This window comes from Nothoprocta perdicaria, unplaced genomic scaffold (genome assembly GCF_003342845.1).
Source record: "Nothoprocta perdicaria isolate Ctin4 unplaced genomic scaffold, notPer1 scaffold_23, whole genome shotgun sequence".
NCBI lineage: Eukaryota > Metazoa > Chordata > Aves > Tinamiformes > Tinamidae > Nothoprocta > Nothoprocta perdicaria.
Genome location: NW_020455455.1, coordinates 565,003 through 582,511, shown reverse-complemented (window position 1 = coordinate 582,511; position 17,509 = coordinate 565,003). Strand labels below are relative to the sequence as shown.

The window sequence follows — 17,509 nt, the reverse complement described above, 5'->3', positions numbered from 1 at the left end:
TCCTGTCGAAACCTGAAGGGAGAGTGAAGACAATGTTATTTCATCAACATAATAAGATTAATGCATAAAAAGTACATGGTGGTGAGAATGAATGCTGAAGGGGTGAAATGTCTCTGTCTTTCTCTTTAGAGGACAGTCCACCAAGGAAAAAGACACACTGGGTGAATTTCTTATTCAGCGGGTGTTGATAGGACATACAGAACATACAGTGGTTGTAGAGTACAGCTTCTGCTATTGATGTTTCCTGACAAATATCCCACCCTGACAAAGGCTTGATGCGCTCATAAATTGCCAGAGATACCTGTARGAGATAGCAAGAGACGTCAGGGACAGCAGGAAGGGCTTCTGTAAGCACATCAGCAGCAAGAGGAAGACTAGGGAGAATGCTGGTCTGCTGCTGAAGGAGGAGGGTGCCTTGGTGACAAAGGATGCAGAGAAGGCAGAGTTACTAAACATCCTCGTTGCTTCTCTCCTTGCTGCTAAGGCTGGTCCCCAAGAACTGTGGTTGAGAAAAGCCTTCAGGACCATGGAGTCCAGCTGAAGCCCCTCAGCACCATCCCTGCTGACTCGTGTCCCCAGGGCCTCATCTGCATGTCCCTCCACACTGCCAGGGATGGGGACCCCACCACTTCCCCGGGGAGCCTGTTCCGGAGCTTCACGGCTCTTTCCAGGTAGAAATCCTTCCTAAAGTCCAACCTGGCCACCCATAAATCTATGGGCCCCAATGGGATGCACCCAAAAGCACTGAGGGAATTGGTGGAGGTTCATCACCTTCCATCACCTTCCATTATCTTCCATCACCTTCAACGGCTCATGGAAAGCTGGGCGGAGAGGAACCTCATGAGGTTCAATAAGGACAAGTGCAGGGTCCTGCACCTGGGGAGGAATAACCCCAGGCACCAGTACAGATTAGGGCTCGACCTGCTGGAAAGCASCTCCAYGGAGAGGGACCTGGGAGTCYTGGTTGACACYAAGTTAACCATGAGKSAGCAGTGTGYCCTYGTGGCCAAGAAGGCCAATGGGATCCTGGCCTGCATCAGGAGGAGYGTTGCCAGCAGGTCAAGGGAGGTGATTCTGCCCCTCTACTCAGCTCTGGTGAGGCCGCACCTGGAGTACTGTGTKCAGGTCTGGGCWCCCCAGTATAAGAGGGAYRTGGAGCTTCTRGAGAGGGTCCAGCAGAGAGCAACTAAGATGATTAAAGGAATGGTACTGCTCTCTTATAAGGAGAGACCGAGTTGGGCCTGTTTAGCTTGGAGAAGAGAAGTTTGAGAGGGGATCTGATCAATATGTATGAGTACCTGAGGGGAGAATGTAGGGATGAAGGGGCCAAGCTCTTCTTAGTGGTGGCCAGTGACTGGACAAGAGGCAGTGGGTAGGAGTTGAAACACAGGCAGTGCCATCTGCATGTGAGGAGGAACTTCTTTCCTGTGAGGGTGACAGAGCCCTGGCACAGGCTGCCCAGGGAGGCTGTGGAGTCTCCTTCTCTGGAGATCTTCCCACCCCGCCTGGATGCCGCCCTGGGTGTCCCTGCTGGAGCAGGGGGTTGGACTGGATGATCTCTAGAGGCCACTTCCAACCTCAACCGTTCTGTGATTCTGTGATAAATCAGAAGCTGAGTATCTGTGCCTCATGTTGTTTTGAGTTAGTGCATATTTTAGTCTTTATATTTACAATACACRTTATACAAGGAACAAAGGTCACTTTTATCGTGGTTGCTGCTATATTGTGCATAATAATTAACAAAGGCTTTAAATGGCCTTGAGGGAGATCAYGGGGAAAGTATTGCTCTTCTCTCAGGAAGTGGTCAAACCCTATGTTTCAGGCTTTCTTCAGGTGCAAAGCTACTTCCAGAAGTTCCTGCTTGCCACTCCACGCGCAATCTGCGGGGTGGTCCCAGTTCCTGCTACTTTGCTGAAGAACATCACCTCAGTGATTACACATACCAGTGTCATCCCTTGAGCCTTGCTATAAACCAGGTCTCTTAACAGGTCTAGACTCAAAACAAAGCACGTCTTTTGTCTTAACACACATCCTTCTCTAGGTGTTATCAACAGCAAGTTTTCTGCTTGTCTTCAGGAGGTCATACTCCAAAAACCCTCTCCAGGCTATAGAGGATCTGTAATACAGAGCTTAACAATCCTTGTCTTTCTGATCAGATCCTGTATCCTGATAAGATCAGAGCATAAGGCATAAGGCAGCTTGTGCCAGGCATCTGAAATACATAAGCAGGATTTGGGAACCTCTTGTCTCTCAAACTCTTAAATTTCAGCAGCCCACCAACAATAAAATACCCTGTTGTGCCCTGTTCMTCAGCCTGGCTTTCTCTGGAAGATTCGTTTCCCACACTATGGGAATCCATGCACACAATTCTCACGTTACCTTTCATCGAGCAGTCCTTGTAGTGTATCATGGTGTAGTGTATTATGCTCCTGCCTGCTTCCAGGACTGCTCTCTTTTGCTTCAGATCTAGGTTGGTAGTGTGTGAGGAGAGGTTCCCTCTCTACTCTTTTGATGAGCTGGTCCTCCTAGACCATTTTCTTTGACTGAAAAGGTGTTTTCTGCATAGCGGTGTTAGTTCTGTGCTGGCTTCTTTTGTCCAGGTATCCTTCACCTTCCAAAACATCACAAAAATCAATGAGAGGTGCTTCACTCCAGAGCAAGACTCTTACTGCAGCAAAATGAATGGTCAAGGGAAAGTTTTGTCAGTCTTTCTCAAAAAGCAAGATCTTTATCAGGGAGAGCCCAGTGATCTGTAGTCACCTAATTCAATGCACACAATGGATAAACTAGCTGCAAAATCTGACATAATGGTGTATATTCTTGAAAGTCAATAAAGTTCAGTAGAACAGCAACAGTCATAGACAAATAGTGGCTACTAAACTTACTCAGAAACTTACCTTTCTCAAGCCCTTCCTTATAACTAAGATGGGTGGTTGTTTGATGTGTGAAGCAAAGACAGCCGGAGGTACGAGCAGGAGAGACACCCTTTCCCTGGGCTTCTTCCCTGAGAGGTGAAGACTCAACAGCCTTCTCTCCACTCTCCCACCTTCCTTATGTCTTTTCTAACCTGATTAGGAATAGATTGGTGCTACATAAGATAAAAGACTTTCCCACCAACTGTCCCTTTTTCCAAGAAGCAATATGTGCTGCAGGTTGGGCAAGGTGAAACTGAAAGCGAGTTGTAGCTACCACCACCCTGTACAAAGTCTGGCCACCCAGGAGCCAGCCCAGTGACTCCTTTGGTGAGATCAGCAGAAGTGGAATGGCTGGGAAATGAACATATTCCCAGCAGGCTACACTTACTGAAAAGGTCTGTGGGGTGATTATGAGCAGTTACGATGCAATGTCCTTCTGTTCTTCCTCTGTAAGCTCTCAGGTCACACTTGCTCTTTTCTAACAGCCTGCTCCTGACCGTGGCCAAGTTTGAGGCCTTGAAGAAAGAAGCTGACAAGTTCACCTCGGCTTTTGGGGACCAACAATAACAACAGCCCATTCAAGCAGTAGTTTTGAACTCGSATTACTTTGCTGCAGAACCAAGTTACGATCTCTCTTATCCTCTTGTAAAAAATGAGTGTCACAGAACGCAGCGCAAAATCCGGGACAAATATATTTGCTCACTCACATTCACTACAGTTCATTTACCCCCACACAAGGGGCACTGGCTTATCTTTTATATCCTTTAAGACTCCTCCTTTGCCATTATCTTCCTGTTGCAAGCAGAGAAGAGAGAATGTTCGGTGTGATTTGCTGGCTTTGCCATCTTCCTCTTGTCATAGTGCATGGCCTTCCATTAAGGAGACATCTGTGTTGTGGTCTTATCAGACTGCAGGTCTTCTGGGGTTGCCCCCATTCCCTGGATGACTGTGAGCAGATTATTATCTATTATTATCTATTATTATCTATTATTATCTATTATTATCTTCATTATCTATGAAGGCCTTTCCTTTAATCTTCTAGTGCTTGCACACACAAACACACATGCACAAACACTTCCCTTCATAGCAGTCCTATTATTTCTGTTACAAACTTCAACATAATTTCCTTCCTAAAACTTGGAAGCAGACTTTCAGATCGATTAAAGTAAGAGTTAACATAACATTGTTAACATAATGTTAACCCATCTGCAACAATGGTCAAAAACATATTTTCGGAAACACTGATTTATTTTCTGAACTTACAGGTCAGAGATGCATGCTGAGGAATCCTCAGGAGACTGAATGTGTTTGGACCTACGCAAGCTAAAATATCTTGGAGCGCAGAGTTCCCCAACTAAACTGTGCAGAATGTTGGGGGTGGAGGGTGGAATCCCTTTTTTTTTGATTTGAACCTGTAATTCGCTAGCTTTCCTTGATATTCACTACTTCTTGAAGTGGAATATGTAATGATACCCATTCGTTGATGTGGATCCTGTGATGAATCCACTACAAAGACTTGTTGTATTGTAACAATCTCCTCAGTTTTTTCAAATCTTGCCATGGAYACACAAATTCATTCTTTCACTTCAGTACTTTTAGGCTTCTGATTAAAATACACAATCATCTACAACATAGAGTAACATGTACAACAATTTTTATCAAAAAGCGTTCAAAAATTCATAATTCAATATGTGCAAGCACACATGTAAGTCTCCCTGATTTTATTGACATTTAGTACCCTTAAAGTTGAGTGAAACTGAGTATTGTGCTGAAGAGAAGGTMATTACATAATATCCATGATGTCTATTTTCCGAAGATTGAATTTTAGAAGCCCCAGTTGCAAATTTAGTAATGCCAGGTGACAGCAAAATGAGATCCCTATGCAAGGTTCCAGCAAGAACACTGTCCATGCGTTCCCTTAGTAAACACCAGCATGCTAAATTGTGTCAAGGCATTAAATGCATATATGGCTATAATAATGTAGTACATTTTTTAACTGGGAGGCATCATCTCCTGCTGTGTTTGAAGGGTTGCCTGAAGAACCTTCTTCTGGAGTGCACAGAGCATCTTCATTAGAAGATGTGCTGTCTGCAGCTGAGTCAGCAGTGCCAGTGTGCAGCATTTGCTGGAGCCTCTGGATACCTGTAAAAAGGAAATACAGATCACTATAAAATTCTCTTTGCCAAAAGAAACAGTGAAAACTGACTAGACACACAGAAATAATTTGCACCGTGAGAGTTTAAACACAGAGGCAGGTTGCTCAAAGAGGCTGGATAATCCCTGTCTTTGGTCAGTCTCAAAACTTGACTGAAGAGGCCCTGAGCAACCTGCTCCGACTCACAAACTGGCCCTGCTTTGAGCAGGACGCTGCTCCCCTTCGGTATATATTTGTGTTTGTGTGATTCTGTATTCTCATTACTCCCGTTCCTTCACAAACATTTTGACAACAGTGTACAGCACTGATTCAAGATTGATAATTTTATGACATAAGAGATGGGTGAATTCTTCATAAACCATGTAAAAGCCACATAAAAATGAGTGGTGCTGAGGAATTCTCACACGAGATTATAAAGGGCAATTTAGAGAGAGAGAAAAGGTAATTCAAAGAGAGAGGAAAGAACTTTACATAAAATATGATTCATTGACTCCTGATAGAGTTCAAGATGGTGTTTGAAATGAAGCTCTGCAAACTTTAAAAAATTGGTATAATCCAAAGCAAATACTTTGCAATCTACACTCGGGGCTGAGCTAACACTTTATACATCGTATTTCCCTCACAAACTTGGATGGAACAATCGAATTTGAACTTATCATTTGTAATGTTACATATCTTTAAAATGTGCATGCTACTTCATGGTACATTAAAAGTAAAACAAACTTACACAAATAAATCTTGTCTACAGAATCTGCGAAAACCAATCTAAACCATCCAGGCTCATAACAATAAAAAGCTTTTCCAGGGCTAATCAGGAGTTTTTCATTGAGGAGCTTCTGCCATAATTCATGTTCAGCTTCAAATGTCTGTGATTTCAAGAACTAAAAAAAGAAAATAAAACTTTGTTAAAGACTGAATAATTTCATAAATTCTTTTAAAGGACTTTCAGGGACTAAATATAGATGTGTGCAACAACATACGTGATTGTTATTATTATTTTTTTAACATCCCTGCCCCTTTGCAAACTTCTTACATACTTTTCTGAAGTCTGCCCACACATAGAGTCCTCCTGAGCTTTTGAGTACTGGTATTCCAATATCTGCAAGTCCATCCACAAGAATATTCTTTGCTTCTCTAAGTCGCTTTTTGTTGGTAGGAAAAAACACATTATCCAACCAATCTACCAAAGCAAGAAAAATATCATTCTGTTTTATTTCTACCTATAAAGGAAAAATAATAGAGTGAAATGGACACATTTCTAGCGTGCCTAACCTCTGTCACTGATGAATTGGCTGAGAACATGCTGAATGGGCCCAGGACAGCCATGGAAGACAGCCAGCTGCTTCACAGCCTTCAGAACTTCATGATTTCTGGTATACAGCACTCCAACTCTGATACCACTCATGCCAAAATCCTTGCAGGACAAAAAAGAAGAGAGAGAAGTAAAATTTTATGTGATGCTTGTATTTTATCGAACCACCATCTGCAGCCATTATGATAGATAGGATAGAAATTCTCAGAAAAATTAGATTGTCACATCAATTGTGTGGCAGAATAAAATTTTCTTATCCTGTAATAATAACATTTGGTGACACAGAAAGAAGAACAGATGAGGAAACACAGAGACTAAATTCAGAGTGGTCAATACTGTCTATTTAAACCTGTGATCTGCAACTGGCGTTCTTCATAAGTGCTTCCAAATCTACACAAGTATACGACAGTGTAAATGTATTAATGTAAACTYTCCCTGTGTTCTTAAGCAGGAAGCCAAATTGTGTCACAGGGCAAGACATAAAATCCAGCTTTCCATTCTCACAAGCTGCTTAACCTGTCCAAAGAATTGTTAACCCAGTTTTGAATCGTTATTATTATGGAGTTCTTAGATAAGCTGGTGACATTTTATGCATGTTCATTATCTCCAGATGGAGGCAGCAATAATAAAAGAGAAGTCAGTGACTTGCCCAAGGTTGCCCTGTTTCGAAGCAGCCATCAGTTTACAGCTCCCTCCAAGACAAGACAAGGCAGAAGGCTACAGATCCAAAATGAAATCAGACGTTTCAACTTCCACTATGCTTCCCCACACCACAAGCAAAACTTTTCATATACAAGCATTACTTTTTTCTGTTAAGTATATCACAAACTCTACTGTAACAAATTTGAGACCGTTAAGGAAAAAAGTACACAAGCAAAAACTCAGTTTGGCATCTGTAATACAAATTATGTCAGAATTTCTGGGGAGAAATATCATCATTTAAAATGTAAACATAATATATTGACCTACCTTGCTAAAACCCCACATAAAATGTGTCCGTTCTGGATCCGGTACACTGAATGAGAAATGTTAAAAGAATTGCTGTTATAGAGGAACAAATTATATGGGTTACCAAAAATTAAAATATGTAAAACTAGAGTRTGCTTTTAGTAAAAATTGTATATAAACCTTCAAAGTGTTATGATGCTTTTTCAGAGCTCTTGTAACAAAATTATCCCACAACACACACACACAAAGTGGAAAAGAAAACAATTTGCACTAAGACATAATCGTCGGGTTAAAACTTCCACAGATTCTTAAAACTTCCACAGATTCTTATTACAGTGATCAAATTCATATTGAAACAAAATAAATGGTGGAAAAGGGCCCTTAATGGAGAATAATTTTTTGCTCAGCTATACTGCATTTCAGGCAATGAATGAGAGAATCAAATGTTTTAGGGCATATACTTAAATTGTGTGGTGCAACTTAACTAAATACATCTCAGAGGACTAGTTGAAGCAGTTGGCCTTTCTCTTTGTGTAACTTCTTGCAAGGAGCTCCAAGGCTGAAGATTTCCTCCTTCAGACACTTGAAACTGAGTGAATTCTCACAGTAACAAGCCTATCCTGATGTCATGGTTCGTACTGGTTTGTGTGTGGCTCATTTATGGTTTGTGTTCTTGTAAGGGTAAGGCAATACCTGGTCACTCTTGCTTGGTGGTACTTGGATGGAGTTGGGAACCATCAGTGTGACACTTAAGCAGTTATATAGAGACAATCACTAACAGAAAATAACAACAAAGAAAGTCAAGTGGCAAGGTGATGGAAGTGTCTGCCTGTCTTCGATTGCTATTTCTATCTTGTGCACACCAGCTGGAAGCAAGGGATCTGCCTTTTAAAGCAGTCTGTGAAGAACATCTCTCCTACTAACTAGTCTCCTAGTTGCAAAGGTCTGGATGTGACTTAGTTATACTGACTAGCCAGCTTAAAAATGGCATAGGTTCTGTTTAGGATTAAATATTTTCCAATCCCTGCTAAGAAATCACACTTACTTGTGTAAGCTAAGGACACTGGTGAAGGTGGCATCACCATAAACAGACAGCATATATATTTCATCCATGATCACATGAAGTTCATGTCTATGCACAGAGAAAATCAGGCATATGAACATATTTAAAAGAAAGCTCTTTGCATATATATGTATGGCAAAGTACCTATAAATATGCCTATTTGCTATTATAGTCATTCTACAAGTTTTACCCTCAAATCAATTATTTTTAAGGTGGCAAGGTGTACAGTAAGCACCTGTGCATCACCAGATACTTATCTGATACTTCCCAGCAGCAATAATAACACTCCATCCCATAATATCTGAAATAAAATCTGGCTTCATGTTTAACCCAGTGGTTCTCAGGACTGTGTAGAGTCTCTACTCAAACYCTACTTAAAATTTCATACAAACAGAACTGCATTCTATAGTCTTCTCTACAAGACTTAGTGAAATTTGAAAACAAATACAGATTTTAGATTATTATTTATGATAACTCTCTCATACACAAGCAGCAAACCCTCGTATAAATATCAGATTTGATAGTAGGAAACCAGGGGCATATTAGGATATAGCAAGTAAGCAGCAGAATGCTTTAAACCCGCAAGYTGCACAGGTTCCCCTGTCTAACAAAACCTCATTTAATTCCATTRTTGATTTCTTTCCATATTCTTTGTAGAAAAGCAAGTTTGATTTCAAAAAAGCTTTTACATTTCCTTTTTTTTTTCTAGTCGTTGTCCTCGTGACATTTCAGAACCAACTTAAGTCGATTGCATCCTGAAATCCATGCACCATGCTGGGAAAAAAAGATATATTTGCCATTTAAATAAACTGCTGAGTGGAAATAATGCATTGAACTCTACCAGCCTTCACCGCTGTTTCTGTGACAAGAAAGAACATGCCAGAAATGCAGGAACATTATGTTACTCTGTTTCAAAGTAAAATAAATCAGTGGGAGGCTTTGGGAGATAATCAACAATTAATACTGRCCTATTCTGTTTTAGATTGTCAGAAACTACCCAAGAACTATTAGATTCTGAAGTATGTTCAGAATTTTGCAGCCATTCGCTGGCAAAATTTCATTGAAATAATAAAGGAAGTGCTTTTGATCTGTCAGTACCAGAAGGATTCAGGAGCTGTTAAGTCTTAGAATACAAGTGCTGAGCTGGGCAAAGGTAGAAGATGGGGAATGGGAAAGAAACATCTTGGGGGTATATCTTCCTTTGAAGGAAAAAGAATTGCTTATAGATCTTAAACACCAAATAAAGGATACTAAGACACTTTAGACACTTAAATTACTCTCGGACAATTAAATTACTTCCCCTCCCATCAAATTCTAATATTTTCTATTTTGCTCATATTTCAAGTGATGACACTAGCCCTATATCCATAATTTACTGCTAAAGACTTGGATAATCATTTGTTGTCACATTGCTGAGCTAGGCATCAGAGCAGGTTAATAAAGAAATTTCAATAAGCAACCGAAAAGYTTCAGTGGTTTAAACCACACATTAAAAATATCAAACAAATTTCATTCAGAAACACATTGGACTGTAATTTAAATAACATATATTAATGTTCTCAAAAAGGTCAAATAAAAGGGACAGCTATATAAGAAACATGACAAAGACACTGCAGAGCACTGCCTGGGAACACGTGCAAACCAAAGAACAGGGTTTTCATTACTGCTCCGTTGAATAATGGAAAATTAATAACAATGCAAGAGCTCTGGGGCTCAGACCTGTGTGCAAACTCCAGACAGTCTCTCAGCAGCTGGGCTGGGTAAATGTCCCCTAACGGATTGTGGGGGTTGATCAGGATTAACGCTCTGACTCGGATACCCTGAAAAAAGAAAAGTCAATAGTTGGAGTGAYGTCAAAGGAGGATTGTCAAGGATGTAAGTTAGACAACACTTCAGTTAAGAGTTAGCTTCTGAAAATGGGTAATTACACATAAGTGGATGTTCTAGTAACTAGCTCGCACAATGAGGTTCCAACTACACAGCTCATTTCAGATTTTATACAACATTACCCCCACAAACATACTGAACAGTTTGCAAATGAAAATCAAGTTAACCTTCTTGCTAAAAAAAGAGAAAAAATCAATGCCAGCAGGCAAGGTACAATGTTGTATGGACTGACATTTATTCTTGGTTCTACAGCCATACTTCCAAAACATTTTCACAGGAACTGAGCATATTACTATGAGCTGAACAGAATTTTGACTTTCACATCCTATAACCAGCTAAGTAAATAGTTTCTCTTTGCTGATTTTGTTTGGTTTGGTTTGGTTTTTTAAATAAGAGACTTATTTAGAAGTCAAAAGGTTGAAGATTTAATTATGTAGAAGTCAAAAGGTTGAAGATTTAATTATTTGGTGTTCTCAGAGAGGTGAAGAGGGATGAAAGGAGATCTGGATAAAGAATTTCGTCCACACTCCTATATGAGATTATAAAATGTCTGATGTGTAATGAGAAGAGTTCTACATGTCAAAAATTAGAGTATAAATACAAATATAATGTATTTTTTTAACTCTACAGGTATATCTCAAAATCATTTACTGTCTATTTGCTAAAAAAATCTTTAATATATATTAGCATAAGCTATACTCGACAAAGATATTCTCATGGAGCACATTCAAATACTGGGCAGCAGGAACATTCGAGAGAGAAACTCTGTTAGCATGAGGAATGGCCTTATTATTTCATATTTGAGATAAACCTGAAATTAAATTAATATTTTTAATTTCTTYTTCTAAGGAGGATTATTTGCGAAGAGTGACTCCAGAGGAACTCCAGAAGGAGAAGAAAATCACTTATGAGGGAGCACTGATACTTGCTCTCCCCTCAATACATTTTTTTTTTTTTTTCTAAATATTATGGCTACTATGAGAAAAATAAACAAACAAGAAATTAACTTTTTCTTTTTCTTTTTCTTTTGCCTTTAATTCCATATAGAGGAGGAAGAAATTACTTGGCATCAAATGAAGAATTTTGCAATCTTGTGGAAAAGCAATAGCAGCTTTTCCACAAGAACCCCTTGCAGTTCGTCACGTTTCACACCTGACATGTCTGGAGTAGCAGAAGATGCTGAGGGAGCAGGTAGTGATCATAGGAACTGCTGCTGTGGGATGGTGGTTTCTCCACTGCTAATTAATTATTCCTCCAGGAATTTATTAGATTCCACRCACAGATATGTTTGTAACATCAACTCTGTTAATTATTAACACTTCCAGCTCTAGGAGGATGGCGGAGACGTGTGTGCCCTGTGATCCTTATTTTGTCCAGCTCCCATTTGACAGCCCCAGGAGCAGAGCTTGGGGGCCAGCTGAAACCCTTTGCTAAGATCAAGTTGCCATTTGCCTGAATGCTCCATCTCACACGGACTGGCACGGGCACAGGAGGTGACATAAACACACAGACCAGGTCTAAACATAGGCCCCATGCTGACAGAGCAGCTCAGCTAACCAGCAGAGCTGCCACATACCTAAATCAAACCACAACAAGAAAACCCTCAAAAATCAAAAGGAACGAAGTCCTCACCCAATAACAATTTTGTTGCATGTTTGTATGCATCCAAAGTACCTRCTTTTGTTTATATGTGGCCTTATTTATAAAATTGCCCTTTACAGTTGATCTTACTTCTATGCTTTACCTGTTGTCAAACCTCACTGTGGATCCCRGACTAGGACACAACTCTATTTGACCTCTTGTTTTGAAGTCATTATTAATACCACTACCACCTCTTTTTTGTTTGGTTGTTTATGTTTGTAAATTGTTTCACTGTCCATCCTGTGCTGTCTCTAGATAGATCTTTATGAGGAGGATTGCAGGCAGCTGAACATTTCCAATTTTCCATGAAGTCTGTGGATAATGAACTTTAAGATGACGAGAATGTTCCAGATATTCATTAGCTGAACGAAAAACTATTGAACACTATTCAATTGTAATGAACACAAACCAAACAAAGCGTTCCTTAARTAGTGCAGTTGCAAAAGGAGAGGGAAGTAATAAAAAGTGTACATAACATACAATGAGGCAAAATATTAAACAGTGCTGATGCAAATAAAATCACAAAAAATGACAGGTTAAATATTTTGAACTATTGTAGTTTCTGAATTCTGGAAAAATCATGTGTTGCAAGGAACTTTCATAGTGGAACTATTCCTCCCCTGTCTCTCTGACTCTCCAACAATACTACATGGTACACGGTCTGCTCAAAGTCTCAGCACTAGGTCCTTCACTGAACCCCATAAAAATCCACTGAAGAAGAAGACTGGTCTTTAAAAACAAATTAAGATCTGCTCTTCATAGAATAGGRAAGGATTTTTCTCTATATTTTATTATATTGCCCATGTTACAAAATCAGTTAAATTCCAGTTGCTAGGGCCTGCTTCAGTTATAAGATTGGGAAAGTTTGTAAACATGAAAATATGCAAGCGATAAAGTGCTGGGAAGCTATGATGCTTACAAAATAACTAAGAAAACAGAAAACCAGAATTTACTGAATGCTATTCTTACCTGTTTTTCAGCTCTGTGTAGTGCAGCTTCTAGYTTTTCAACAGTTAACTGGAAAGGGTGACCTTCTTCATCTGTCACCTGCAGAAGAAGAAAAAAAATCAACAAGAACAAAAAAAAAGAAATGTGAAGAAACACTCATACCCAGCAAAAATGTATTTGCTACTGGTTTTTAGCAAATAAGTAAGTTAAACAAAGCAAACTTTTGATCTTCCTAACTCAAGGAGGGAGAAGAGCAATCCAGCAATATTATCATAATCTGAAATTAAGAGAAGTCTTTCATATGCAACTCAATTATTTTTATATGCTGTCCTTATAYAGGACTGTATTTTAAGTGACTTGCAGAGCAACTTGGGTACTTAGCAGTTTGTGGGTTCTTCATCCCCTCTCACAGCATCGCTTGGTTTTATAGAATATTCTGCCTCCTTTTGCTTCTCCTCTCAGAGTACTGAGCTCCCAGAGGGGAAACCTGTGCTGTGCAGCCCACCTGGCAGTACACATTGCAGTGACTGAGGGGAAAAAGGGTCCCCAGCAAAGCCCCTTCTGGCAGGAGTCACAGATGGGCAGCTCTCCCGTTGCAGCTCAGAGCAGGGGAGCGCCTGCAGAGCGAAGGTGACCCTGCACCACAGGCTCAGCAGCCCAAGGGGCTGCAGGGCGGGCTTTACCTCGCTGCCCAGGGGCACGTGGACGGGCTGAATCCCACCATAGAGCCAGGTTTTCGAGTTTATCCCGCCGTAGCACGGGGTTGGAATTAGATATCCATCTGAAAACGTGAAAGATGGAATTCACATTTCTCATGAGCAGTTGTTTTCATTGTACTCTAAAGGACTAAACTGGCAACCTAAGAACTGGGCATTTGGCTTAACCTTGAAGCCTTTACTGCAGCCTAAAAGCAAAGACACTCTGCTAGTGACAAGAAATACGAGGTCTCACTTCATTCAGTCAGACAAAACACAAACAGGTTGTCATAAGGCACAATACTTTTATATTCACAGCTAACTAAAGTTTTCAAATAAAATTAATCAGTTTTTACTCACCACCAGGGTCGCATAATACAGTTGACAGGGTAGCAAAAACAGCACAACAGCCACTCATCACAATAATCTAAAAAAAATGGAGTACAAACTTGTAATAGCAGAAATACCAGGACCTGTCTTGTTTGAAGGTAACATTGAGATGACTAGAGTAGTTAAAGCTTTAGTAAGAGTTTTTGTATATAAAAAAAATAGTTTTGGAACTACATTTTCTGATAAACTAAAGCATCACATGCAAAACTTAAACTAGTCTAAAGTTAAGGTCTTGTCTCTTTCTCCTCACCTCTATGTTTTCCCAAAATGAAAAGGTTTGCYTACATTCCTGCAGATTAAAAACAAAGCCAAATCCATAGTATTTTTAAGGTGCCTGGGTTTGCATTCACACTCTGTTGGTGAATCCAGCAGCTTGCCAAACATGTAAATCTCCACTTTTTCCAAAATGTCTCGGATTGCAACATGGTCTGTCTGTCTTTCCCTTCCCAGTTTAAAAATGAAGGTCAAAGAAAGTTTGGAGAGAGCTCCTCAGAGAACAGAAACATGTTTCAGACTTCCAGCTTCTGGAGAAACTGAGCAGAAGACACTACAGCTGCCATACATACAGCCCATAGCTTTTGATTTTGCTTTCTGCACTGTTGTGGGAACCGAAGGATACAGCAACTTTCTGAAAATACCTGAGAACTTCTCCCTACACCTCTTCCCCATTAGTCTGGCAATTTTCAGTTTATAACTCATGCCATATAAATCCTGGACTGTCATTCAAAAGCAAACAAATGAACAAGAACACAAAAAAATGGAGTGAAAACCCCAATTACCACACCCCTCATATTAATTGCTCAATAATTTCAAGTTTCCCACTTTTTCAACAAAAATATACTCTAAGATGGCTCCTGTCCTACAGCAATTCATCCTGTGGTATCTTGTTGGCATTTGTGTACAGATTTACTCAGTTTTTACCAATTTAAGAGAATGCAAAGCTAAAGCACTTGTCTTACATGGTCTGGATTTAGTGCTTCTGCAGCTCTAGCATAGTCCGTCAGGAATCTGGCAATTTCTTCTCTGAACCTGCAATACAGTATTGAAGTCCACTTTGCAATCACATATATCTCAGAAAAAAACAAACACAGAAGGAAGTTTACCAAGATTAGAACAAAAGCACAATCCATTTGTAATACAAGCTTTACAAGAGCCTTGAAGGTTTTGTTTTTTCCTGCAGATTGAATGATGTTATTCCCATAGATACCCATTATTCTTGAGGTGAAAGAACGCAGGAGCCATCCACTACCTTCACAAACAGTGACGGTGACTCAACTAGAATTTCCATCAAAAAACGAGGTGGTAAAGAGGCATCTTTTGACTTTTTGGAGACAGGTCAAGAATTTGGGCACCAGGAACAGTGAAACCTGGGTAAATGCACATTAGATCAGGACAGACCTTCAGCCCCAGTGAAGGCAATGGTAGAACTTCTACTGAGTTTCATGGAGCCAGTGTTTTACCTGCACTCTTTGCAGCAGACACAGCTCCAGTTTATCCCTCACTATGTCTGGAATAAACAATCCCAAGAAGTCATCATGAGTTCTGGAATTTTGATTGTTTTTTTTTTCTTTTGCAGTAAACAAAGGTAGGAAAAATAAAAGGCAAACCCAAAAATCCTGAAAAGCAATTCCTGAGCAGGAATCAGAAAACATGTCACCAAAGCATGAGCAGAAAATGAGCCTGCCCTTGGGTTTAGCAAAGGTGAAATCACAGCCAGCTGGACACGAACAGGGTGGAAAAGAGGAAAACCGACTTCTTACCTTCTAGTACCTTGTGTATCGGAATAGCAGAAAAGATCAGGCTCCAGATAATTCATGTCAGGTCTKCTGAGCTAATTACATAAGGGAGACACATGGCAGAACACTATGTTCTTGGGTGTTTCTGTTCTGCTCTACCATATTTATTTAAAAAAAAAAATCAGTATTCAGCAACATTAAAGAAGTTTCAAAATTCCTGAGTTGCAATTATGTTTGCATTTTGCAGTTCTCTTTTTTTTTGTTCTAAGGTATTTGACAGCAACAACATTAAAGCATCACYAAAGCACAGGAAGAAAGTCATGAAAGAAGTATTTTTTGATCGTTCTATCATGCATTAAAACAAATCCTGAACATCACATTAGGGAAAAGCATACTAGCTAGGAGATCATGCATTACTTTTGAGATATATCAAAAAACAAACAAATCTGTCAATATTTACGACATTAACTCTTAATTCAAGCATCAATTTTGATTAACTTCTCAACTATCAGGGAAAAAAATGACGGTAATCGTGAGCTTTGGCTTTGCAGATGTGCAAGGCACCTGCTAGGGCATAATTCTACCCTCAGAAACACCCTCTTTGAAAATTGCCCTTCCCAAACAACCTTTTTTTTTGTTAGAACAGGCGCAGAATCTTACAGGATTTCTACTTCAAGCCTGGAGAACACGTTCAATCAAACATGAGTGAGGTTAAAGCAAAGCCAAAAAGATTTTGGCTTTCAACCAGGGGCAAGCTTTCCRAGTAGATACCATTTTGCAGGGCATTTTCAAACCTGAAACTCGAGCAGCCCACGCCAAGGACACTTATTTGTGAGAGCCGCTCGTCCCAGCACCGTCCTGTGCCACGGTGGCCGCTACCCTCCCCGTGATAAAATATTTGCTAACCAGGCACCACAAAACCATCCAGAACCAGCTGGCAGGTAAGTCCCCATCAGCCGGGAGACGGCAACACTTACTCTCTCCTCGATTAAATCAAAGCAAAGCTTGTTCTCGCTTGTTCCCAAGTTGAGAATGCCCTGGAAGAAATTGCAAGGAGCCGCATCATGCGCCTGGAGCAGCGCCTGCTTGGATCTCTCTTGGATGCCCRTGAAGCATCCGCCCCGGCCTGCAGCGCCCACAGGAAGCCTTGGGTGCAGACAGGGTGTTTTGGGTGCGGGGGAGCGCGTCGGGGCCCCCGGGGCCCTGCAGCACCTGCGGGTTTTGGTGGCGGTCGAAGGGCTCCGCGACGTGCAGGGCGAAGGCCTCGTCCAGCAGCGCGGGGGCCCCGGTGGCAATGCAGGCGCCGCGGGCGGACAGGGCCGGCACCGGGCCCGGGCCTGGCCAGGCACCGCCAACGCTCATCCTCCCGCCGGGAACCTGCTCCCGCCGCCGCCTGTGCCCGGATCCAGGGCCGGGAGCGGGCGGCGCGCGAGGCTGCGGGATCAGTTACAGCGCGGAGGGGACGCGGGGGCGGCGGGCGCTGCGGCCAGGACCCAGCGCTCCCTCCCACTGCTCCCTCCCGACAAGAAGGCTCCAACAGGCCGGCTCCTCAGCCACTCCTTCCGTGATTTATACGCTGTTTTTTTTTTTTTTTTTTAAATAAGGACATTTTGTTCTTTAAAAATCAAATCGCGTCTTTCGGATATTTTTGACGCTTATAAAGTGGCAAGTGACTCCCAGCAAAACGGGCTGTTCACTGCTGGCAGCGCTTCCGCGCCAYGCGCTCCTGAGCGGCTTTTTAGCGCTGACCAAGGCCATGCTGTTCCAGCTACAGAACCTTGACAAGATCCGGCGCCTTGGCAAGATACAAGCAGTCTGC

General features: G+C 41.2%; 1 protein-coding gene across 1 annotated transcript; it reads right to left on the bottom strand.

Annotated features, from left to right (window-relative positions):
• Positions 1 to 4,405: 4,405 nt before the first annotated feature.
• Positions 4,406 to 17,052, bottom strand: LOC112947315 (1-aminocyclopropane-1-carboxylate synthase-like protein 1). Its single transcript, XM_026039371.1, has 14 exons — positions 16,903 to 17,052; positions 16,668 to 16,727; positions 15,715 to 15,785; positions 14,914 to 14,983; positions 13,925 to 13,991; positions 13,553 to 13,650; positions 12,891 to 12,968; positions 10,113 to 10,213; positions 8,376 to 8,462; positions 7,352 to 7,397; positions 6,343 to 6,484; positions 6,108 to 6,250; positions 5,798 to 5,951; positions 4,406 to 5,057 (listed from the first exon to the last, which is right to left on the bottom strand). The coding sequence occupies exons 1-14, from the start codon at positions 17,050 to 17,052 to the stop codon at positions 4,870 to 4,872; spliced, it is 1,455 nt and encodes a 484-aa protein (XP_025895156.1). The 3' UTR covers positions 4,406 to 4,869.
• Between the last annotated feature and the right edge of the window lie 457 nt (positions 17,053 to 17,509).